This window comes from Glandiceps talaboti, chromosome 13 (genome assembly GCF_964340395.1).
Source record: "Glandiceps talaboti chromosome 13, keGlaTala1.1, whole genome shotgun sequence".
Lineage (NCBI taxonomy): Eukaryota > Metazoa > Hemichordata > Enteropneusta > Spengelidae > Glandiceps > Glandiceps talaboti.
In genome coordinates, this window is record NC_135561.1 from 3,195,379 (window position 1) to 3,223,276 (window position 27,898).

The 27,898-nt window shown below is 35.7% G+C and overlaps 2 protein-coding genes across 2 annotated transcripts in view; both read left to right on the forward strand.

The window, feature by feature from the left end:
* The window catches only part of LOC144444508 (small ribosomal subunit protein eS8-like), a 141,621-nt gene that overhangs the window by 83,124 nt on the left and 30,599 nt on the right, over positions 1-27,898 (forward strand). The gene's annotated exons all lie outside the window — the stretch shown is intronic.
* On the forward strand, positions 137-26,867 carry LOC144444843 (germinal-center associated nuclear protein-like). Its single transcript, XM_078134395.1, is given in 33 exon segments — positions 137-256; positions 829-901; positions 1,564-2,004; positions 3,468-3,655; positions 4,431-4,533; positions 4,990-5,220; positions 5,423-5,515; positions 6,548-6,687; positions 7,277-7,351; positions 8,141-8,349; positions 9,213-9,419; positions 10,893-11,006; positions 11,411-11,573; positions 12,191-12,340; positions 12,461-12,593; positions 12,969-13,024; positions 13,931-14,142; positions 14,939-15,064; positions 15,443-15,646; positions 16,109-16,303; positions 17,444-17,729; positions 18,181-18,252; positions 18,710-18,808; positions 19,175-19,405; positions 20,297-20,458; positions 21,141-21,267; positions 21,999-22,100; positions 22,457-22,544; positions 22,826-22,989; positions 23,548-23,683; positions 24,225-24,365; positions 24,578-24,665; positions 25,444-26,867. Coding segments are annotated over 33 exon segments (4,986 nt in total). The 5' UTR covers positions 137-226; the 3' UTR covers positions 25,591-26,867.

The window sequence follows — 27,898 nt, forward strand, 5'->3', positions numbered from 1 at the left end:
TTGATTGGTTTTAACTTTATATATTTAAATGTACTGCATGTTCTATGTTTGTGGTAACCTGATAGAACGAATTCACAGTGCAAAAATAAGACGTTAATTAACGGTCTGAAGAAGGGAAAAAACAACATGTGAGACAAGGATGAACACACGCCTGATGTGAACATCAATTTTAATAACAACGCAGTCAGTAAATATTGAAGTTTAAAACGTGATTTAGTTATAAAACATGAGTCTCAGCCAATATGGACAGAGGAAGGTGAGTTTCGAAATGAATCATTGTCAGGATTTGTAACTGTATTTCTTCGAGGACCATCGACCAATGTACAATGTATCTTTATATGTCAAAGATTGCAAGCCAGAAATGAAACTTAAAATGAGAAAAAATGGCAGTACAATTTGCACTCATGTACAGTCCCAGGTTATGTTTAACTTTTGGGCTTTTATTTATTTATTTATTTATGTTTATTTTATTTTCATTTTTTTTAATAGCTTTTCATCGTTCTGGGGTGTGCACTCAACTATTACTAACTATGCACTTAGAAAAAAATTCAAAAATCGAAGCTAATGCTACTATCACAGCTACCCCCCCCCCCCACACACACACACACACACACACACACCTGAATGATAATGAAATAATGGCTATCCGTCAATAATTTTCTTTGTGTTAATTTTTTCACTTGAAGGTTGTATTACTATTTAAAATACTTTTGAGGTAGCTCAAATTATTCAAAATTGTTACAGGCTGGGGAGGAGTTGTTTAATATGAGTCTTTGTAAAAATTTGAAAGTGATATTTTTTACTTCTTTCATCAAATTCATGTCATAGAAGAAACAAGCAGTGAGAAGACTGTCATCTGGATCAGCCACAAAGGTATGGGGTAGAGGTGGTGCCAAAACACGTGAGTATTAAGCTGTATTTATTTGTCCTGCTTTAAGATGCTGATATTTACATTCCAGTTTATGAAGACAATATTTTGATCTGGAAAGATTAACTTTGAGATGTGGAATAATAATATTCTCACAAGTCTAGATCTCATGGCTTGAATCTTCTGATCTCTCTTCATCCTAGTCCTGCTTGCAGACGGTGCACGCATTTCGGAGAAGTAAGGGACGAGTTACTCCATATACAAGCAGGACTATCTTCACCCCATCTAGCTATATGAGAAATCGTGACCCAAAGTTTGTTCATGCAAATAACTGAATCCCCAACTGTTAGAATGGTGTAAAAAATGATGTATAATTAGCATTTGAGCTGAGAAATATACCATATTTAGACATTATATAAAACAGTACCATCATATTGTGTTCATGTACTTCACTAGTACATGTAATTGTCTTCCTTTTAATTCTTGTACACCTCATCAAACTATTACAGACATACTGTGACCATTGTGTTAGAGTTAAAGCAATTTCTTATCAACAAAATGAAAAAAGTATATAAAAAATTTGACCTGCCTTCCTTAATTTCTGAAGTCATGTTATCAGAAACAAACAGTTTTTTGTTTTTGTTTTTTCTGCCTAACTCTAAGAGGATACACATTATATAATTTTGTTATCTTAGGTGGTGACAGGAGAAGGCCAGACCATAGGGCAGCACAGCCTCCTCCACCTAGGCCTCAACAGCAAGACTTCAGACAAGGTGATGCAACTAGAGAACCATTCGGTGATACAGCTCAAGTGAAAGACTTTGCCAAATTAAGCCCCAGAAAAATACAGTTCACTGAGAAAGATAGAGGGGATGACATAAGTAAGACTCAAAGATTACCTAGACAAACAGTAACCAGACGTGATCCCAGGTCCATTCCTGAAAGTTATGAAGTTGACTTTGGTACCGAGGATATAGCATCACTTGAGACATTTGGGGAGGCTTCACCAAAAAGGACAAGTAAAGTGGGTCTCTTTGCCAGAGCACTAACAGATGTTACAAAAGGTACAACTGGTAGAAGGACTGCTACTGAAGCAGAGATACCAAAACCAGTGATAAAAGATACTGGTAACAACAGTAAGTCAGTATTAATTGATAATTTTACACAGTTTTAAAACCACATGCTTCTTAGTACAACAAAACAAAAATGTACTCTTCATTCTTGTTGAAATAAACATTTAGGACTAAAGTATGGAAGTTGAGAGTTGATAAAGTTTAACTTTATATTTCCACCCTCCCTCTATCATTTTTTTAGTACAACTGAGCTAAGATTCAGTACAAGTGTATGGTAAAACTTCCTGTAATGGAGGTATGGAAGTTTAGAGCTGATAAAGATCAACTTAGTCCTTTTATCATAGTATAAAGGAAATGTGGATTGCTAAACCATTTAACATGTAGGAGTCCCCAGAAGAATCATTGCAGGTTACAGAATGAAATATATAGAAAAATGAAAATACTGTGTAACATAAAGTTAAAGAAAAGACAAAACAAAACAAACACTTTTAGTCTTCAAAAATAAATTGGAATAATTACTATTTACTATTTCAAAGTTCTACAATCTCATTTGTCTATTCATTGAGAATGCACTGTGGCTCCTAAAATTTGATTGTGGCCATAGAAAAAAATTGGTCATTAGGCCAAATAAAAAAAGTTGTTTGGTTCCAGTTACCCTACCCCACCTAGTTTTTCACATGACCCTGACCTTTTTTTAATGTATTCAAGAAAAATAGTAATAAAATCACGAGAAAGTGACATCAACTTAAAAAGACAATGTAAAACTGTTCTTCCAATCTGCAATGGCTGTACGTCTGATAAGAAGAAATAAACAACACAGATACAATTTGGTAAACAATGAAAATCCTGAACTGGACACTCACACTGGAAAAAAAAAATAATAAAGTAATATAATAAAAAATCTACCTACCCCACCTATTTTGAAATTGAATGTAATCGGAACCACACAATTTTTTTTTTTTTTACACCTTTATCAGCACAGAAATAATGTTGCTAGTTCACAGCACTAACCATGTAAATCACGAGTGTGAAGCCACCATCATATTCATATTCATATTCAGTTTCAAAAGTTCACCTCTAGGCTCAATCTGAATATGATGATGGCTTCACACGTTCATCATCAGATTCGAAGTCTTCCGAATGGGTACGAACGTGAGTTCGTCAAATCACATAAAACCATCATTGGCAGGTTAAAATCATGCGATTGTGATTACTTTTCACTTGAATTGCATGGATTTGCATGCTCCATATTATGGTCCATGACAACAGTAATTCATGGTGCAAATTGGATACTCTGGCAAAATGCAATTCAAGTGAGAAGTAATCACAATCAAACCGCCAATGATGGATTTGTGTGATTTGACGAACTCGCGTTCGTACCCATTCGGAAGACTTCGAATCTGATGATGGACGTGTGAAGCCATCATATTCAGATTGAGCCTAGAGGTGAACTTTTGAAACTGAATATGAATATGAATATGATGGTGGCTTCACACTTGTATGTAAATCTGTTATTTGCTGTGTAGGTCAAAGGTCAAGAGGATTTCTCCAGGAGGAAGATTTACGTAGTAAAGTGTCTCTACGACTTAAAGAAATACCTGAACAATATAATAACAAAGACTATCTACATAAATTTTATTCTGAGTTTGGTCGTGTAAAAAGAATTTACCCCAATCCACGAAAAGCAACGGCAGTGGTAACATATTTTGATCATGTGAGTATTGGTAATATGATTTTATTCATTACTGTTGCTATGGTGTGTTGTTGGTCATGAAACTGTCACCACAACATACGAATCGAATCGGCTAGATACAAAAAAAACAACGTAGTTTTGAATTTAAATTCACAATTGTTCATGACATGATGATCCTTTCAGTGATATGTAAATTAGGGCTAAGAATGTGTCCCTTTGGTTAAAATTCTATAATTCGAGAACTACTGAGCAGATCGGGCTGGAATTTACAGGAAATGCATCTTTGGATGTGCCGATGAAGATGTACTCACAACATGATGATCCTACAAGCAATATGCAAATTAGGTCTAACAATCTCAATTTTGGTAAAAAACTTAAACATTGAAAATGACATGGTGAATAGGGCTGAAACTTGGTGGGAATGTTTCTGGAGATGTTTATCTGCAGTTGTTGTTCAAAACATTCTGACACAACTGGCCCTAGCAACCATGGCCACACCCTTAGCAACAGTGAAATGATTGTGCATATTACAAAGACAACAACAGGGATGGGTAGGTAAGTGAATAATGATTTCAAAAATGTAAGCAAATATGCCTAGCAAGAAGACCATGCCCATAGCAGCAGCCAAATACAGTTGTGCTATAATGCCATTAGCGCTATTTGATTTCTAATCCTACCGTAGAGGGCATTGATTTTCTCTTTAATTTACCAGAATGAAGCAATACAGAGTATTTCGGGTCATAAGATACATAGAATTAACTAATGGTATATATTTTATGATTTGTACTCTGTATAGGAGTCTGCTGCCAGAGCTAAAGGAAATGGTAAAGTTTTACAGCCTGGAAACCACAACATTCAAATCTATTGGAGTCAGTCACCAACAAAGAGATTATCATCAGGTAATTGAGTAAGAACTCACACACCTTGCAAAACAGGAAAACAGGAAAACATGGACAAGAAGACACACAAAGAGTACAGAGACACATATGATACATACATACATACATACATACATACATACATACATACATACATACATACATACATACATACATACATACATGCATGCACATATGGACATGCACGCATTCACACAAGTACACTTACATGCATGCAAATGCACGCGCACACACACACACACGCACACGCACACACACACACACACACACACACACACACACACACACACACACACACACACACACACACACAAGCCTTACATACTTGGTCTTTGTCATTCGTGTATAGAAATAAATGTTGATAATACAAAGCCTTGTTTTGAGACGCCCAAGGTTCAGTACCTTTTATCTGCATGAATAACTAACTTTCATCTCAAATTGTTTTCTATCTTTCAGAGAAAAATGATGGACGAGATGAAAATAATAAAGCAGGTGTTAAAGTGATGATAAAACCAACAAATAAAGATGAAAACTTGTCAGATAAACTAACTAGAGTCAGCAGAACCCAGGACAAACTACCAACAAGTACTGCAACAGTAGTGACTAGTCATACCACCAAACCAGCTGTAACCAGCACTGTATCCATGGTAACAACCAGTAAACCAACCACTACAAATATCAAAAATGGTACATATTTTTAATAATTCAATATGCTAGGTCTTTGATTCATATGAACATTCCTTTTTCCCAAAAACACCTCCGGTATTATGCAACCTCAGTAATTTCCCAAGAGTCTTACAGCTAGACTAAACCTGACGAAGCATAGAGTAAAAAAATAGGGTTACCCTTATTGAATCTTTACGTTTTTTATCTTAATTATTTTATTCAGGTCAAGATCTACATCATTTGATTGGTAAAGTTGCCAAGACAGCTCATGATAAGTATATGCTGCTTGAAGAACGAGATAAAATACTAAGACAAAGTATGTATACACAATATTTTAATAATTTGATAATATCATTGACTTTGTTAAAGACTTTGTTACCATTTCAAATATACAGGTGACAGAAGTGGTTTGAAGGAAACGTGAAGTAATGATTCGTACAAATGGTAAAAGTAATATTTAAAACAGACATTTCGTGTAAATCAACTCAAAATTTCTTGTCATAAATTAACCCACTGTCCTTTTGTTACATTTATGAACCTCAAAAACACTGATTCAAAGGTCACTTGATTTACAATAATTTGAATATATACACAACACAACCTAGAAAAAATACACAACTATTAAGACAAATCCGGTCATCCAGTTTATATAATCATACATGTATATGATATATACCCATATCTATGTCACTAGTTCTATGGTATGCGAAATATGAATCAAAATGTTCCAAATCACCATTATTTTTTCCAGGTTTTTGATTAGACTCTCTTACAGCCCTCGGAGCTTCGCTTTACTAAAATTAAAGCTAAACGAATTATTTTGTATGTACTGATGCCAGCTAATTAACTGTACTCGAATATCCTTGTACTGTGCGCCCTCATTGACCATGATAGAGATAACCATTCGTTGACGTGTGACTGCAACGCTCCGTGTTATCACTTGGGCTTCGCGAAAATATGGAGCGTCACAGTCACACGTCAACGAACATATATCTCTATGTGGTCGATGAGGGCGCACAGTACAAGGTTGTTCGAGTACGATGGAGTACGTTATGTAGATGGTATAGGTACATACAAAATAATTCATTTAGCGTCAATTTTAGTAAAAGCAAAGCTCCGAGGACTGTGAGAGAGTCTAGTTTTTGATATGTTATGCCCGAGGAGGTATAATTATGTTATTGCCAATATTGTTCTTCATTCAGCCAGAAAATACTCATGACTTACGGGGTTGTCACTATTTGTCTAGTGACCTGTAGTGACAAGGCCTCCTTAGGTCTATTTTCATTGGCTCAATGAATACAAATATTGGGGAATCGAATGATATGTAAAAAAAATTCTTCTTTATCAGATCGTAAAAAGACATCCGACAAATCATTCAAAGCTACAGTAGGAACTTGTCCTGATATGTGTAATGAGAAGGAACGCTACATGAGACAAGACCAACGCAGATTGAGTTCATTTGAAATTATACCAGGCACAGACAACAAGGTAGAGTGAGACTTAAAATGAAAGTTGGCTATTAAGTATAGCTGAACACATTATAATTACTATTACCAAAAATTTCTACTCACAGAGTCAAAATATTTCTTGAAAGCGAATCACAAATTACACCCCTGACTATGCTAAGGGGATGTCAGCAAAAAGATTTTGACTCTGTGAGTAGAAATTTTCCTTACACTCTGTGAAGCCAGGGTCCATGAACATTCATTCTCACATTATAATTACTGTTAGTTCTCCCTACAGTAAATTTCAGGAGGACTCAGATACTGGTAACAAACTCAACATGCCGGATTTTGTGGTTGTTTTCATACATTTTGTTTTTGAATAATTGTTTTTGCATATGAATATCATTATATCAAAGGGGCTGTCAGTTTAGAAGAGGACTTGCTGCCCTTGTTTCCTTGTTCAAAAGAAAACACTTACACTAATTCTTAAATTTGATGGCAATGACATTTGTTATAAGTGTACTTACTATAGCTTACTGTTTTAGTTCAACATTGCAGATACAATATACACAAATCTGAGGGAATAAAATGTTTCATGCATATAAAAGTTCTTTTCCATCTGTTAATTTCAGGCGGCTGGATATACAGATCCACAGGTTGATCATGTCAAAGCTGTCAAGGAGTACAGCAGATCTTCTGCAGATCAGGTAAATAAACAAACTGCAAATATAGAAGTCAGTGTATCTTTATATTCTTCAAATGGAAATTCATCTGTGTTGGTAAACCATAGTATTGAATTGTACTTTGTTCCAAACAATTTTCAAGCAAAATTTTCAAGTTTGTGCTTGTAACAAAAGTTCAATTCAATACAGTGTCTTTCCATTGTTTAATATTGGTATGGTCATTTCTATGTACTGAAAACAAATGAAGCATAAGACTCTTAGAAACAGTATCCCATCATTCATTGTTTCTTGCAATGTGATAATCATCTATTGGCATAACTGAACAGAAAACATTGTAATTAGAGGGTGCTGTCAAAAGGATGTGCTGGTATGCTAGATCTGACAGCACCCCAGCGGTGGAGCTCAATGGCATGTGCATTGCTTTCGCTAACAGCTTTGTCAAATCCAGGTTCAAAATCAGATGTAGCCACCAAAATCTGATCAGTTAGTCATAATGTAGGCAATCTTTCTACTAAATTTCTTCAAAAGTAATCTATAGATTTAGTGAATATCATGCAAACAAACAAACAATGAGACTGACAAACAGGTGACAACAGAACCTCTGACTAACCCCGTTGATAGAGGTTAAGAAAGACTAATCAATAAAGCAACAGAAATGTTGTATTTATGAATAATCACTATAAAATGAAGTGATAGCTTATTTCAAACTTTATTCAACTGTATTCTTTATCATCTCCACCCAGTGTCTAACACTTGGACATGATATCATTTCCATCCAGTATTTAACTGTCTGACATATCTTTCTTTTTCAAGGAAGCACCATTGTCTCATGAGCTTCGTCATGCATCAGTCTTGACCTTGACCATGAACTACTTATTACATCACATCATGGACCATGGTGAAGGTCGATGGGCTGACTGGTATGATTTTGTGTGGAGTAGAACCAGGGGGATTAGAAAGGACATAACACAACAAAACTTAACAGATATAACAGCAGTTGGACTCATAGAGAAATGTGCAAGGTAAAGATTACTGTTTTACGAGAAAATGATAATAATAATAATCTTGATTTTATATAGCGCTTTCCCACTCTGTGCTCAAAGTGCTTTACAATTATTAACCCTGACATGGATCTATAGCAGCACAGTAGCCCTTTATACTTCATCAACTCCCTGGGAAGCATACAATCCACTGCAGCCTTTATAAGCGCATAGGATTAAAACATTCACATTGCAACCTCTATCCTACCAGGTCCTCAATTATACAGCTGGGTTGACTTAGGCACAGTCGTGGCCTGGTTCAAATCTTGCCCAAGGACTTTAGTCACTCACAAATGACAGTGATGGGGCTCGAACGTGCAACCTGTAGATTCCAAGCCAGCCACTCTTAACTATTCACCATCATGACTACACAACCTGCAACCTGCAGATTCCAAGCCGGCCATTCTAACCATTCAACCATCATGACTCCACATGAAAATGTATGACTTCCGTGCTTTCTTACTTAGACATGGTAATGTAAATACAGTCTGGCATATACTGAGAGGGAAAGGAGGATTTTTGGATTTCACTTTTGTGGTGCTAGGCTATTTTTTATAAGCATTTTGAGTTAAAAACATACATGAATGATTGTAATAAAATTAATGTAATACTATGTATGATTACCTAAAAGTGTTGCTAACTTGTGTTTTAATTAAATTACAATCATTATCATGCACAAACAGATTATGAAATTATTCTGCCCCCCCCCCCCAACCCTATTTTGAACTAGATCCCCAAAAATTTGATGGGGGGGGGGGGGGGGGGGAGACGATGCCCCTGTGTCCTGAAAACCTGGAGAAAACACTGTACAAGGAAACAAACATCTTATTTTTTTGTACCTACAGATTTCATATCTATTGTTCACATCGTCTCTGTGAGGAAGAGATGGGGGTCTTCAGTCCCAAGATAAACAATGAGAATCTCACAAAGTGTCTACAAAGTTTAGAGCATTTCTACTATGATCTCAACAATGAAAATATTCACTGCCCCAATGAAGCCGAGTTCAGAACATATGATATCCTACTCAAACTAAATGAAGGAGATATTTTAAGGTAGGTACAATGTATTGCTAACCTAACAAACCTCCACTGCCATGCATAAATTAAAACTAAATGAAGGAGATATTTTAAGGTAGGTACAATGTATTGCTAACCTAATGAACCTCCACTGCCATGCATAAATTAAAACTAAATAAAGGAGATATTTTATGGTAAGTACAATATATTGCTAACCTAACAAACCTCCACTGTCATGCATAAATTAAAACTAAATGAAGGAGATATTTTAAGGTAAGTACAATATATTGCTAACCTAACAAACCTCCACTGTCATGCATAAATTAAAACTAAATGAAGGAGATATTTTATGGTAAGTACAATATATTGCTAACCTAACGAACCTCCACTGTCATGCATAAATTAAAACTATATAAGGAAGATATTTTAAGGTAAGTACGATGTATTGCTAACCTAACGAACCTCCACTGCCATGCATAAATTAAAACTAAATGAAGGAGATATTTTAAGGTAAGTACAATGTATTTCTAACCTAACGAACCTCCACTGTCATGCATAAATTAAAACTATATAAGGAAGATATTTTAAGGTAAGTAGAATGTATTGCTAACCTAACAAACCTCCACTGTCATGCATAAATTAAAACTAAATAAAGAAGATATTTTTAAAGGTCCGAATCGAAAAAGGATTCAAATTTAGACGTTAAAAACAGTTTTCTAGCAGAGCAGCTGTGGAAAAAGTTTGTCCAGAACTAAAGAATAATCATATTATGGCTCCACTGATAATTGTAATTGTAATTGTAATTGTAATTTATTTACCCATCACAAAAAAAATAATACATAACAATTGAAAGCATATAATACACAATGTGTGCATAATTGTATCAGAGCGGGCGAGAGGCTAGAAAATAGTTTCTATAACTAATCTAGATAAGATGACACTAATGCAAGAACCTGGGATTGAAACCCTGGCCTTTAAGTTTGGATTGCTAATTTCAAGAGATACCATTACTACAGTCAGATGACTAGTAAACAATGGACACAGTGTAAGTTTAGTCAAAGGACTATCCTGTTAACAAACAGACAAACTAACTGATGAATTTTAATGTCCCTTTTCTTGAACTGAGACACAACAGTCATAGTTGGTGATACCCAATACCCTGTATGTAACTTACTTCTATCCCAGTTACCTACATACCTTCCTTCCTTCCTTCCTTCATTTATTCATTCATTCCAGACTTCCTTCCCTACTTCCCTCCTTTTGACACTAATGTCAATGAGATTAATTCTCTCTCTACCAGGAGGATATATGGATATACATAAATAACTGCAAGTTGAACAAAACAATTGAAAATGGAAGGAACCCGTGAAAGTAATAATATGAACAATACACACATTTCTACCCTGTTCGGAATGTTTTGTTTACATTGAGAATATTTTAAAGACTTTAGTGAAATCTTAATGTTAATTTCACATCACTATAAGTTTTGTTTATATATATTTTTCTTAGGAAAATTCAACTTTACCGTGATGAGGTTAGAGAATCCCAATCAGTGAAGCAGGCAATAGAGGCTTTCTATGCTGTCAATAGTAATAACTTTGTCAGATTCTTTAAAGTAGTCAGGTAAGTTACTTTTCAGTATCCATGTGTGTCTGTGTATGTGTCTGTCTCTGTGCCTGTCTCTGTCTGTCTGTATCTGTATCTGTGTCTGTATATGTGTCTGTCTGTGCGTGGTGTATCTGTGTGTCTGTATACATATATGTATGTATCCATGTACAGTATATATATGTGTGTGTGTGTGTGTGTGTGTGTGTGTGTCAGTTTTAGTGTACAGTTTATAATATGCACATACATACATACATACATACATACATACATACATACATACATACATACATAAATTTAGAAATGCATTATGTACAAGCTGTGTGTGAGAATATTTGCAAAATTGAAATGCATGTTTTTTTTACTCTGTACACAATTTCTTAGAATTGTTCTTAATACGTGATCATTATCTTGTATTACAGGAAGACCACATACATGAATGCTTGCATAATGCATCGTTATTTCACCCAAGTCAGAAGCCGTGCATTAAGAATTATGAATCGTGCATATAATGTATCATCCCATCCCACTGTCTATCCACTCAGTGACCTCATACGACAGCTAGCCTTTGAAGATACTCGGGAGGTAATGAACAAATATTTAGCTGGTATTCATTCCTAGGTACCAAGTATTTAGCTGGTAACCCTATATAACAAGTATTTAGCTAGTACATCCTAAGTAATAAGTGTTTAGCTGCTATACCCTGAGTAACACGTATATAGCTGGTACCCCTAAGCAACAAGTATTTACATTCATAACATTGTTATCATTTAGTGATGATGTTGATTATTACATTAATAGTATTTATGATATTTATATGTCATTAAGTGGAAAATAATTATATGAAAGTACTATGACATCATTTCAAAACAACAACAAATCTCACATTGCATGATAAGCATGAGTAAAACATTTGGCAAATGTCCAAAACATTTAATCAAAATAAATTACAATTCTTACAAACATAGAATAAACAACTTCTATCATTGACATTAGAAGGTCAGTATTTGAGTCAAAAGTAACTGAATTGCAAAATCTTGTTAAAATGTACCGCCTTGATTTTTAGAGAGAGTGATCAGAGTGATCACAGCGATCAGAAGGGAGCACAACAGAAAATGTGACCGACCAGCACTTCTTGTCTGGGGAGAATCCTGACTTACATACATAATAATGTTTGTTTGTTTGTGTGTTTGTTACTATAGGCAACAGATTTCTGTAGTAAACATGGACTGACAGTTGGTGAAGATACAGTACATTTTGACCGGGCTGCTTTTATTCAACCAGAGGACACAATAACAGCTGCTAGATCACTGTCTATAATTGAAACGAAAAATGTCACAAGTGTAGCTGAAGTAAGTTATGCTGTAAAATATAATTTGAGAGATTACATGTAATCATGATTACAGCAACTGCAGTGTTTATTTTACAACACCAGTATGTAGGTTTAATATTGTTTATTTTCTCTCTCTTAGGTTGTCAATGGTGGAGCCCTGCTTCCCTTACAACTGCATACACCAATATCTAGTTTTGACAACTTTGACCGATATGTCGGTGACTCTTCAATAACCTTACCTGGTAGGTATATTATCTTGTCAAGGCAAAACTGTGTTTTTTGTAGCCTCTTTACACCGTGTACAATGTATTTGAAACCAAAAATGAGATAATGTAGAAAACATACCTTTTTTTTCCTATTTGGGAAATGAACCCATGAACAGATCATCTGACTTGTAAAAGGCTTTACAATATGATTGAAGCAAACTGTGTAAGATAGAATGCCTATTAGAGTGACACTTAGGGAAGTGTTGATTCACCTCATTACTAACGAACTCTAAATCTAGACACCTTTATAATTCTGTTATTGTATATTTCAATTCCTTGTTATAGCATTGCCACCTAAAAATGGTGCTGGTGACTCCATTGATAAACCAGTGACAACTGTACCCATACCTACACCAACCAACCCACCAGCCCCAGCCCCAGCCCCTGCCCCTGCTCCAGAACCAACCCCTACTCCAACAGTGGTTTATCCCAATGAGGTAAGTATTATTTCAGCAATAATAATAATAATAACCGCCAACCCAGATGGTTTGACCAGATGTTGACATTCACAATCATGAGTCAACATGAGCATCTGTTTTTGAAATTTAATAAAGTATGTTCTAGCTGCAATTACACTAAGGGGTCAGATATTCCTCATTCAGGTTGTACAAAACAATTCAAGATTATCTAATAATCACTGTCCAACTGTGTATAACCGATGCCCCATATGGCTGTAGTGTGGGTTTTAAGCTGCACATCACTGGCTGAGTTTGACTAAATTAACCAATATGCAAGAAGAATGTCATTCAGTGTGACCCTACAGCTTTGATTTTCTACTACAATAACACCAAAACTCAAGATGCTTATTATCTGATATTGCTCAGTGGTATCCATAGTAACAAGTATCATAAGTTATTTGGACTAATAAAGATCATAACCATAAAATGTTGTGCAGTCAGAGTTGAATGTGAATCAAAACAAATTATCCTCACAAACAAAATGTACATAATTATACAAGATCTATCTTGATCAACATGAACTTAAACTTTTGAAACACTACACACAAGTGAAAGCAAAGCTGAAACGTTTGTCCATACCTGTAGACATGTTCCACCAGTCTGATTTTCAGCAGTGGTGAGCGGCTTCAGTTTTGCTTTCACTAAATATCAATTGTGTTGTGCTGTGTTGTGTTGTGTCATGTTATGTTGTGTTGTGTTGTGTCGTGTTGTGTTGTGCTGTGCTGTGCTGCGTTGCGTTGTGTCGTGTCATGTCGTGTTGTGTCGTGTCGTGTTGTGTTGTGTTGTGTTGTGTTGTGTTGTGTTTCAAAAGTTTAAGTTCCATGTTGATACAATAACCAAAACTGATAAGCTTGCATGACTATATATCTTGATATCGTTCTTCAGGTTATCAAAGATATCGCTAGGGATCTATTCTTGGAGGTTATTAATGAACATGTTATGCAAATCAGCCAGACAGTTGTAACCATGGCACAATCATTTGTTGCTGCATCCAATATTGCTATGGAAACCATCATAGATGATGTGAGTGTTTCCATGGTAAAAGAGATTGCAGAAGATGTCATAACAACAGAGACCCAGAAGAAAGAAGATGAAAGGTATTCCTGTCTATTGTTCACCTATCTACTGTTGTTTACTCTACGTGGACTCAGTCAGAAACTTTTTTTGATTTATTTTATGACATAGTTAGCCAGTAGTCTAGAAACTCAAGATCTCACTTCACCCTGTCTAGTGCAATGAGAAATAACAAACCAAAAGTTGTTAATGTAAATGAGTGAATCTATCCCCAACTGTTAGAATGATGTAAACAATATATAAATAGCATCCTGAATATTTGAACATTATAAAACTGCCCCAATGAACATTAACGTATTATTGGGTAGAATTCTGTGACTGATTAGTAAAGACATGATGTGAATGACTGGTGGTGGTGGTGGTGGTGGTGGGGGGGGGGGGGGGGGGGGAGGGGTTGCAAGTGATATTTCATTTCAGCTCCTCATTGAGCTAGACCTGAAAAGAGATTTGAAGTCGCGGATAGCCTCTAGACTAGTTAGCCAGCTGATTAAAAAACATGTAAAATTCCATTTATTAAGTCATAGTTATGGTAATTTCTTCCCCAAAGGTACAGTTCTAGAATTGGCTTGATTTTTAGCTTAAGGGCCGTAATTCATTCCCAGGTTCTTGTATTAGTGTTATCTTATCAGTGGAATCATATGGATTACATAGGATTATTCTTTTGTTTTGGACTAACTATTTCTATAGCTCTACCAGACAACTGTATTCCACACCTAGATTTATCTCTTCTGAAGAGTAATTGAAAGTTATAAGAGACTGCAATAAAACTCAGCTGTTATCACAAAGAATAATTCTATCCTATAATTTGTACTTGTACAGGAAAGCTGCAGAGATGGCTGCTGAATTACATGCCAGCAAACAACGAGCACTTCAAGAAATCTGTCAAGATCTCGTAGAAGATGTCGTAATTGATGAATGTGATGACATCGCTAGTATGCAAATGAGGTAAGGTACTGTCTCACGTTGTTGCTTCTGTTGAAACTAATGCATTCATGTGAAGGGGAAATGTGGTGCACGTGAGGGACTATCTCACATTGTCACTTTATTGAAAACAAATGCATTTAGGTGGGAGGGGGAGGGGCACTTTCAGTGCTCTTTGTCTCTTTCTTCAAAGTAAATTCATTTGTTTAAAGAGAAGATTTTTTTTCAGTACACAACAAAGACTTAGCTTGGTCACAGCTGCCTACCCTACGCTACTCACTTCAGTTTCCAAACTGTATAGAGCATACATTGAAGTGCATCTAGGCATTAGACATTAACATCTAAGAGCAGAGAATATAGTTATGTGTAAGCCTTCTTACCACTAAATGATTGTATTATCAGAGAGGTGAGATCAACACTAAAAGAAGAGAGTGTAAGTCGATGTAGTGGTACATTAACAGATGAAATAGTGACTACTTGTGTGGATAAAGAATGTCGACATATTGCTAGGGAAGTTATCAGAGAAGAAGAAAACTTGCGAGATGAAAAATTAGATGACATAGAAAGACTTGTACACTTACTGATTACTGCAAGATTTTTTAAAAGGTGAGTATCAGTTTTACATTGTGCTTCAAGGTACACTTTTACTTTTGAATTCATTAAAGTTATCACAGCAAGAATACATACTGTCCAAAGTTATTTATTTGGCTGTCAGTAATAACATAGAAGGATATACTGACCATATATAAATATGAAAGCATGGCAAGGATTCAAGCTGTCTAGCTTATCTCACCATACACAGACAAACATATTGACATATGCATACACATATACAAATATATATATATATATATCCAAATACTTTAAAACAGTGATACCTGTTTTGCTGCCATAATACTTTGTCAGACTTTTTCTTATCAGTTTACATATCACCTTTCCCAAATAGCAGTTGACACAGGCAGACAGACAGACAGACAGACAGACAGACAGACAGACAGACAGACAGATAAACGCAGGAGATATGTTTTAAAGTTATCTTTCCACTGTATGTTGTTGTTCATTTCTTAGATGGAGCAATGAATTCATTGGCCGACAAAGACTAAAGAGATCAATGTTTACCTTCCCATCCGCACCTTTAATTCTCACATCACAGGAACAAGTTGACAAGTTGTCTCCATGGCAACAGTCAAGAGCACGCCCAACATTCAACACAAGTTTACCCTTGACTAAAAGAGCAAGGTTATCAACAGAATCTCCTGTAAGGTAAATAATTCTAACTATAGGTAAAACTAAACTTAACAACAATATTATTTCATTTGTGGATAGCGTAGAATCCAGTTGTGTGGATATTTGGTCACCCTTTTCCCGCATTTCAGTAGTGGCTGTTTATTTTAACGAAGTTTCTGCCAGAAATAAGTTGCAAATTTGTATTTAATAGGTTTTAATTTTTTCCCACTATGAGATGATGGCATTATTGTCACTATGTGATTAGAACCAACTAGGAGAGTTTTACTGTACAATGTAAACATATAATTGCCATATGAGGTCATTGCAGTGTAGAATTGTAATCTAATTTTTAGGTAAAACGTGTCATGTTACCACAAGAGGGCAATGTATACTACCATTATTTCCATCCCCTCATCCCTGTATACGATTCAATAACGTAGACTTGTCATATGACTGCCATAGAGGGTGCTGTATACTACCAGTATTTCCATCCCCTCATCCCTGTATACGATTCAATGAAGTAGACTTGTCATATGACTGCCATAGAGGGTGCTGTATACTACCAGTATTTCCATCCCCTCATCCCTGTATACGATTCAATGGCGTAGACTTGTCATATGACTGCCATAGAGGGCACTGTATACTACCAGTATTTGAACCCCCTCATCCCTGTATACGATTCAATGACGTAGACTTGTCATATGACTGCCATAGAGGGTGCTGTATACTACCATTATTTGCATCCCCTCATCCCTGTATACGATTCAATGACGTAGACTTGTCATATGACTGCCATAGAGGGCGCTGTATACTACCAGTATTTGCATCTCCTCATCCCTGTATACGATTCAATGACGTAGACTTGTCATATGACTGCCATAGAGGGCACTGTATACTACCAGTATTTGCATCCCCTCATCCCTGTATACGATTCAATGACATAGACTTGTCATATGACTGCCATAGAGGGAGCTGTATACTACCAGTATTTGCATCCCCTGATCCCTGTATAGGATTCAATGAGAGACTTGTCATATGATTGCCATAGAGGGCGCTATATACTACCAGTATTTGCATCCCCTCATCCCTATTAAGTGATAATAACAGATGAAGAAGGCTGAGTTATATAGCTGTAATATACTAAGTAAATTAGTATTTTCTCTCCATCTATGACAGCATTGAAAGTGGTAGAGTATGGTCATCCCATAGAATATTATTACATAATTACATCACAATGATGAAGGAGAAGCAGTCATGGCAACCATTAAATCTCCCACATCTTCTGGTAGAAGAACTACATCATCAGCCTGGTTACCATAGCAACAAAATGCCACAACATCATTTGTGGAAGATAGTTTTATCACTTCCGGAGTACGCCAATGGTCAAGATAAAGATGTAACTGTAGAATGGATAGAAGCTAAGTTAACTAGAGGTAAACCAACAGAACTAGAAAATAAGAAAGTAAGTTACAAATTAAAATTCTTTTGTTGATTAGATAATGATGTGTGTACGTGTTTATGTGTTTATATGTGTATGTATGTATGTGTGTTGTGTTTTTGTGTATGTATGTATGTCTATATACATGTATGTATGTATGTATGTATGTATGTATGTATGTATGTAATATGTATATGTATGTATATGTATGTATGTATGTATGTATGTATGTATGTATGTATGTATGTATGTATGTATGTATGTATGTATATATGGATGTATGAATGTATGTGTGTATGTGTGTGCATGCATGCATGTATGTATGTATGTATGTATGTATGTATGTATGTATGTATGTATGTATGTGTGTGTGAAGTTTCGTAGTTTCTTTTTGTGGGACTGTGGTACTCAACATTCCCTATAAACACTGGATAAATGAATGAAGTTTATCCTGTTTTCCTTGAACTATTTTCAGGTGAGAACACTGAGTTTATACAGCAGTCAAGTTGATAGGATAGAAGACAGACATGTTAGTATATGTACAAAGGTTAGTATTGTCATTATAAGTCTATGTTCCAATATCAACTCCTCACATTAGTGTTATCTTATCAGTGTAGGGTTATTCTTTTGTTCTGGACCAACTTTTTCTATAGGACTGTCATATAACTGTATTTTACGCCTTAATTTTAATGCTGTTCCAAGCTGGGCCTTTAAAAGTAGGATGTGCTGTGCTGTGTGGGATGGGAGGGGGGAATGGATGTGTGTGGGGCTAAGGCTGACTATGTGTGTGTGTGTGTGTGTGTGTGTGTGTGTGTGTGTTTGTATGAGATTGGGGTATATATTTTTGTGTCTATGCATAATAATGTAAATATATTTGTGAAATCTGTGTGTGTGTGTGTGTGTGTGTGTGTGTGTGTATGTGTGAATGCACACTGCTAATACATGTTAAAATCTTAAACAAAGTGAAATAAAACATGAATCTTACATAGCGTGTTGTCTTTTAGTCTATTCAAGGTATGATATCGGCAAGTGAGAAAGACCATGTACTGGGAACCTCAGGAATAATCTTAGCATTACCACCTATAGTTAACCAACATGAAAATGTAAGTACTTTGGTGTTAATTTTATGTTGAGAACAGTGAATATAACAAATCCCAAGATACTTTACTGCTATTCCCCACTTTGATTATGGTAGAAGGTATATATGTATCACCCGATTTTCTCTCTGTTACTAAATTTTCTTTTACATTTGCAGAGATGTGGTCAAGAAAGCATTTTATACAGTTTTGCTCTCTGGTAGAGGTGTTCCTGGTGTAAATGTAGCAATTTTTGCTAATTTTGAAAGTAGTATTGTTGACACATGTACCTCGGAGCCATTGGCACAATAAATTTGTCAGCATCAATATTGATCATATGTGCCTCAGAGCCATTGACATATTTTGACTGTACGATTCACATTTTGTCCTTAGGATTATTGGTCATGTTGTCGAAGAAGACTGGGTAGTCTGTTATATAACAAGCCATCCATACCAGCTGTACCCCTAGTTATCCTGCTCCTAGACTGGCCACCTACTAGTAGTATCCAGTATAAATGTGTACAAGGGTTAGATTTAGATACACACAAACAACATGGTTTAATATCTGTCTACAGTGTTGTACCTATCAGTTCAGATGTACTAGACTCAATGACTCAACAACAGGTAAGAAATGTGAATTAAAGGCCAGGGTTTCAATCCCAGGTTCTCACATTTGTGTTATCATATCAGTTAAAGGCCAGGGTTTCAATCCCAGGTTCTCACATTAGTGTTATCTTATCAGTTAAAGGCCAGGGTTTCAGTCCCAGTTCTCAGATTATTGTTATCATATCAGTTAAAGGCCAGGGTTTCAATCCCAGGTTCTCACATTAGTGTTATCATATCAGTGGAGCCATGAGAATTACCTAGGAGTGGTCTTTCATTCTTGACTAACTTGTTCTATAGCTTTGCCAAACAACTGTTTTTCACACCTAATGTTTAATACTTTTTCATTGTGAGCCATTAACTATTTTGCTTTAACTATTTTACTTGTCTTAATATTTATCTATTGTAAAATTAACAGAAGTACAAAAAGATACCTTACTAAATTACACCACATAGATACACTTAATTGATGTGTCTAAAACTGTCTAGCTTTATATCATCAATTATATTATGTCTCTCAAGTTGCCAATGTTCACATTTACATCTTAAAACTTGCAAAGTTGAAATTCAAGATCAAAATACTTCATTCATATTCTAGTACATATATTACAGTATAACACACTAATGGTGTGTACAAGCAGAGACTATTGCAGTCAGTACTAGTACAATACAGTGTGATTTGTACCTTTCAAGTTGCAATGTCATTTTGCTTCAATAGCTTCCCAGTCTGTAAGATATGCCATGACAGGGCGCCCTCACACATCAATCAACCCCAGTGAGGGTAGAGTGACACAATGTATCTTACAATACTAGTCTGATGGCTTCTTTGATTTGTACGAACGTTTGAAGTTCTATGAAGTTGTGTATTTTATATATTACCTGGTTGTTAGTAAGTCCACAATATCATTTTAGTTTTCAGATTGCATAAGTTGGTTAGCTAAGTCGTCACCTTCCCAGCCAGTGTTGACAGCAAGTCCTTTACAAGACTACATGGAGACTGGTATCGTAGAGTACTTTATTACACCACTGCTACAACAAACTATGCAGTATAAAGAGTACTATCAAAACCACCAGGTAAATTAATATCTTTGTTGAAATGGAAATCTCGGTAATTTTGAAATAACATTCAGTTTCATATGTTTCTTAGTCACTACATAATTTAGTTAACAAATTTACTGATGGTGAGTGGACTGGGCTTACTCCCGTAACAAGATGACCAGGAATGTTGGTTGATAAAGATGTATACCCAGTCCACCTTTGAGAAATGTCTCCAATTCCTTAGTGTAATCATGCCCACCAAGTATCTAGCATTGCATTTGTAAAGGTAGACAGTTTTACCCTCAGAGGTATGGTGCCCCATGGTTGGAAGAATCCATATTCATGGGCCTGTAGTGTTTATTCATACCATAGTCATGGGTCTCCTCTTACAAATAAAACATCCTTAGAAATGTGTAGATGCTTGGAACTGTGTATCCGTGTAAACATCCCCTGGGTAAAGTTTGTGTGTCATGTACAGTTGTTGAAACTACATTTCATCACAGACCCAGAGAGACTAAGACTTCATACTAGTAATTAAGTTATTTTATATAAAACATACAGGATTCTAACAGGTACATAGCACTATCCAATCGAGTGTGGGGATTCTAGATACTGAATTCTATGACTTGTGTTCTATAATTACAGGATCCTAATTATAGATACATAGCACTGTCCTATCAAGTGAGGGAATTCTATGACTTGTGTTCTATAATTACAGGATCCTAATAAATACATAGCACTATTCAATCAAGTGTGGAAATACTTGACTTCAGTGATCACATCAGATGAATTAACACAGCTCTCATGGCCAATACCAGAATTTACAACACTACATAGTGAACCAGGTAAGAATTTACAACACTACATAGTGAACCAGGTAAGAACTTAAATAATTTTCAATTTCCAGTCTTTATTACTAAGTTCAACGAAGTAGAAGTATATTATTTAATATGTGTAGTTTTGTTTCCCATACATAGCTTTGGACAGTAACGCAATTGCTGCAGTGTAGTTTATTAAATGTTTGAAAAATAATCCCATATTCTGTAGTTGCCAGATATTAGTATGTGTTAATATCATATCTGACCAATGCACCAAAGTAATCACATGAATTTCATTGTTTTCTATACTAGTATTATAACCAACACCTAATAGTCTCTGTTACCCAGACTCTCACTGCTGGGGCTCTACTACGCGACTGTACATGTCTTTCAAGTCCTGAAAAGTTGGCATTCTTCATAATTAAGGTGTATCAGTAACTTGAGACATACAAACCTGTCACGAAGGAACCTGGATCATTCAGCATGCAATGTTGGACATGAAGTATTCCCCAGAATGCACTGCTTTGGAATAGAGAGATTTGGCATTTCCTCCAACCTCTCGTCTTGGTGGTTTTGTACCATAGCACCCCCAGCAGTGAGAGTATGGGTAACGAGAATAACACCTATGTCTTCTGTTGATAGAGATCTCATTGATATGTGTATATGGTATTTCTAGATAGGCTAAGAAACTAGTTTGGTCTGCAGATGTCATTATCACACCAAAACATATATAATGTATAATTTATCTTTGTTGACAGATTTGCCAAGGATTGGTTGGAATTCCAAGGAAACACAGACTAGTATGAGATCAGTACTGTTGTCTTGTCAGTTGCCATCACTACCATCTCTACCAGATACAGGTATGTTAGTTGCCATGACTACTAGACACATGTATGGTAGTTGCCATGACTACTAGACAGAGGTATGTTAGTTGCCATGACTACCAGATACAGGTATGGTAGCTGCTTGATACACATGTGTTAGATACATGTATGTATGTTTCTTACTGTGACTACCACATGCAGGTATTTGTTAGTTGCTCTTACTAACTGGTACCAATGTCTTAGTTGCCATGGCTACCACTTACAGGTATGTTAGTTGTCATCACTATGAAACACCAGAAGTTTTTCAAACCTTGCACAACCATAACATAAGTGCCTGGCTACAGGATGGCAATGTTATCACAATGTATATTTTATATTTATTTTTTATACAGAAAATTGGTCAGATGTGTGGCAATATGTCATGACTTACATTGACAGGCTACCTAAAGCAGGACAAGATAAAGGCGCTTTATATTCAAGGTGAGGTTGATGTTGTTGTTGTTGTTGTTGTTGTTGTTGTTGTTGTTGTTGTGATTGGTCCTATTCTTTTCATTGCACTTGTTCTTGTTGTCATAGTGTAATAAAGAGGAAGGAGGTGGAACAGATATGCTATCATTCTAATACAACACTTAGTAATCTAATAGTATTGCAGACATAGTATAGTCAGACAACATCAAGCATTTTCTAGCTCTCCACAAAGTGGAAATTTCATTGCCCAATCTTTATGCTGACATGTCTTGTTTCTACATTAATATTTTAAGAGTCAAGTGGCTGATGAACAGAGCATATGAGGAATATCAATATTCAGATTTACTGGCCATGACTGATTACAGTGAAAAATCTGTGTGGAAGTATGTGCCCTGGAACCTGATTATAGAAGCCTGTGTTGGGTTTGTGATGACAAGTGTGACCAAACTATTGCCAGGTACATATAGTATATGAAACAGTCATTACAAGCTATGTGTCATACATTGGATTATAGAAAATAATGTGCATGTGGGGTTTTTTTTATCTGGAATTGGCTATTCCTAGGAAATAAAGATATTTCCATGAATAAAGTTGAAGGTGATTGGTGATTGGATAAACAATTTGAATATTTCATAATTTGACCAATTACAGTTTATGTATTACAGGTATTTAACATAAGTGACTTTATGTGTGTTGCATGTATATTGCGTCAGTTGTAACTGAGTATATCATATAAAGTAACGACAGCTATTGATTTGAAAGTTTTTTAACGATCACAACAAGTTACAAAAGGTTGCTTGCTTATCGTTCATTGCCTAACATAAATTTAGAAGTTATCATGGTATTTCATAGTGGTTTCTTTTCATACTTCAGAGAATGTATAAAGAAAATTACGAAATGGTAAATGTACTTCTAAAAACACTAGAGTGAGAAAAGACAGTGAGAAACATTGATTTATAGTTTATTGTCATTACTTTAAAAATTCTGACGTAATGTTTTCTTTATTGTTTTTCAGATGACACAACCCAAAGGGATATCATATGGGTATATTACTACCAGGACCAACTAAAGCGATTTCATCCACCAGTACTACCATTAGTGACTGCACATGATTTAGAACAGTAAGTTGGGTTATCAGTGGCTGGCTGAGTGTCTAAATCATTTGCCTCTTATCATTGCAGTCAGAGTTTGAGTCGAAGTCTTGGTTGATTAAATTTACCACACTGTGAGAATAGAGTTTATTAGTTAGACTCTACCACACAATGCAGGTTTTACCTGCAGTGGGTACTCTGGTTTTCTCCTTCATTAAAGGTGAACACCACTCCAGGAAATAGAGACATTTTTATAAAGTGTTGGTCTTGGAGTCATTTCATTATTTTACATCATCTACAATTACTTGTGATTTCAGAGAAACATCAAGTTGATCTTGTGCCTTTATAGGGTATCTTTGCTATGGACTATTGCATGATGGGAGTCAACAGAAATAATATATGCATGGTTGCACAATGAATATTCATCAGAGATATTTTACGCTGAAGGGAATAAATTTTAGCCCTTGGTTTTTTTAAGTATAATTTGTAAAAGAATTACATCAAACATGAAATCTTACCTTGAACTTTGATAATCAGTTGACATCATTCATTTCAGAGACAGAGAGGAGCACACAATAATCGAACAACAGAGTACAGATAGACTCCCTAGCACAACAGAAGAAGCACCAAGTAAAGCAATCCCAGTCAAGCTGAGGGGTCAGAGTCCTCAACTTAATCAAACTATTTCATCAATAAAGGATCTTGAACAGAAAATGTTAGAAGAGAAAACCCAGGCTGACAGGTGATTTGTTTATACTATGTGATTAAAAATAAACTGTAACTGTAAACTCTGATCATAACCAAAGTATTTGTAAACATGGTCGCCATCTATTTTGCTCAAAACAGTGAAAAATGAGAAAACAAAATAATCATTTTCTAATCATGCAGTACTAGTATGACAGTAGTCCTGAAAACAGTGATGTTATTGACATGGTGTTTATTTTCATGTTCTAGTTATGACCAGCAGTTACGTCGATGGTTGGAAGAAGAACCATATATACCAGCACCAAATGTACATACCTCTACAACACCCATACCGAGAGTAAGTACAGTGTACAGTTTGTCAACACCTGATATTTGTATCCTATGAATATAGACATATATTATTGTGTGTGTGTGGGGGGGGGGGGGGGGGGGGGGGCTGTTCATCAGAAATAGGTGATGATAACAGTGTGTTTGCTAAGGTTGGGGAACCCTGGTATCTGAAAGAAGGAGTGTGGTAAAACTGACATCGTTTCCAATACATTATACCATAATTTTTGTGGGAAACCACACTAAAATGACAGGGGATATCAGGTACATTTTACCTGCTCACTGCCCTTAATAAATATACTGGTATGGAACCCTGATAAAATGACGCAGAAATTTAGGTACAATTTGACCTGCTTACTGCCCTTAACAAAAACACTGCTGATACATAGGAGAAATGCTTATAGGCCAGAGTGCCAATCACAGATTCTAACATCTTATCAATTGTTCTATAGCTCTGCTAGACAACTGCTTTCATACCTAGATTTTAAACCTACATTGTACCCTGTTTTATTTTGACATAAAACTTATATGCCGTCAAGAAATTTAAAGTCACCATCTTGTCTGGTTTTTTCATGGTACAAAGTTTTACATGACATCTGTCATTTAAATATTATACCTTAGTCTTAGTGTAGGGTCAGAGCTGTGCTGGTACCTGTCGACCATTTTACATATTTCACTGGGCAGAAAAAAAATAAAAAAATTCATGTGAATTTGCAACAAGGAAGAGTTTATTGGTGTCCGTAACTAATGTATAGTTCTCTATCCTCTCTTTCTTTTCAAATCCATAGCATGTTTCCCATAAGGAGTCACAGAGAACAGAATGTAGAGATGGTAGCATAGAGGAGAAGATACAAGAATTAGAACAACAACTGAATGAAAGTAGAAGAGCTGAAAATCTATCTGAGATGACTCTCAATACATGGCTGTACTACTAGACACTCTGAGATGACTCTCAATACATGGCTGTACTACTAGACACTCTGAGATGACTCTCAATACATGGCTGTACTACTAGACACTCTGAGATGACTCTCAATACATGGCTGTAATACTAGACACTCTGAGATGACTCAATACATGGATGTACTACTAGACACTCTGAGATGACTCTCAATACATGGCTGTAATACTAGACACTCTGAGATGACTCTCAATACATGGCTGTACTACTAGACATTCTGAGATGACTCTCAATACATGGCTGTACTACTAGACATTCTGAGATGACTCTCAATACATGGCTGTACTACTAGACATTCTGAGATGACTCTCAATACATGGCTGTACTACTAGACACTCTGAGATGACTCAATACATGGCTGTATTAGACACTGAGATGACTCTCAATACATGGCTGTACTACTAGACATTCTGAGATGACTCTCAATACATGGCTGTACTACTAGACATTCTGAGATGACTCTCAATACATGGCTGTACTACTAGACATTCTGAGATGACTCTCAATACATGGCTGTACTACTAGACACTCTGAGATGACTCAATACATGGCTGTATTAGACACTGAGATGACTCTCAATACATGGCTGTACTACTAGACACTGTGAGATGACTCTCAATACATGGCTATACTGCTAGACACTCTGAGATGACTCTCAATACGTGGCTGTACTACTAGACACTCTGAGATGACTCTCAATACATGGCTGTACTACTAGACACTCTGGGATGACTCTCAATACATGGCTGTACTACTAGACACTCTGAGATGACTCTCAATATTACATAGCTGTACTACTGTTAACACAATTTCCAATCAAACAGAATATTATTGTGAAGCTGAGATTGAGAATTTTTCCTGATAAAGATATTCAGCCAGAGTATGATGGAACACACTTCAATCATTGTTGTAAAAAAATCAATAAAATAGTCAAGGATCCCAATTTTCAAACACAATGTAGCATATATAATATATTGATATTATGCTAGAGGTAGTACAATGAGCAATTGCTAATAGTACTACAGATGTAGTTCACTTTTACGATATAATAGCTGGGTAAACCAGTATATCACAGTACCATACATTTGACCATGCATTCTCAACAAGAACTAAATTACAGTTGCAGATTTGAGACAATAAAGCTGAGTGAACCAATACAGTACCGTATGATACCTTTGACCATGCATTCTCAACAAGAACTAACTACAGGTGCAGATTTGAGACCAAAAGATACAAGAGTTTTATTTTCTACTGAGATTTTTATAAATGTTTTCTGAGTAAATAAATATACAATTTACTGAAATAAATAAAAATAAATTTGCTATCATTTTGGAGTATTTACATAAGTTCATCTACTCTACCAGTTATAGATGATATGATATGCGATGACAACCCTGGAAGTCTAACAAGTAGTACTATGGTTTCTTGTCCTTCAATAGTTCCTGGTACCTGTCATAGCATTTTACTACCAAACCAGAGTAGCTATAGAGTTTCACTTAGGCAGCACATTGATTTTAACGTCTCTCACAACTTTTTTAGTTACAATTAACGTAAAACAAAATGTAGGCACTGATACAATTTGATAGCAGGCAAGCATATAAAAAAAATTATACATTTTATCTTACTGTGAACACAAATCAACATCACTGTCAGATGAAACAAGAAAGATTCCAACACAAGCCCTTGTATTTATGTTTACAGTGAGATAACATGTAACATTTCTTGTGCTTGGGCGCTATCACCCGTATATTGTTTGTGTAATTCGTAACAAAAAATGTGTGAGATAAAAAACCATAACATATGGTACTTCACATCTTACATTTTACCCGGTCCATACTGCTCGTCAAGAGTTCGTGTCATAAAGCCTTTACAAACATCCCATTTCGTTTGTGGTCAAAGTAAGCCAACATGGTGACGTACAAGTAACTCTTAAATCATGTTTTCACTGAAATTCTACAGTCACTCTGGTTTGGTAGTAAAACATATTATAGGGTCAAATTAAAACAATACAGTGGATTTGTTCCCATGTGTGAATATCGTAATGCATTGCAGTATGTGGGGCAGACAAAATCAAATGATTGATATTTTCATGACATGCATACATTGTAAAATGCTATTTCAGATACAAGAAGTACTGGGTGTGAATACTGTACAATATGTTTTACTGTGTCTAGGTACTAACTATTAATACTTTGAAATGACTACTGGAGAAAATCTTGTGGGTGAACAAAATATATATTTTTTTTTTTTTTATTTTTTTTTTAAATTTAATTATTATTATT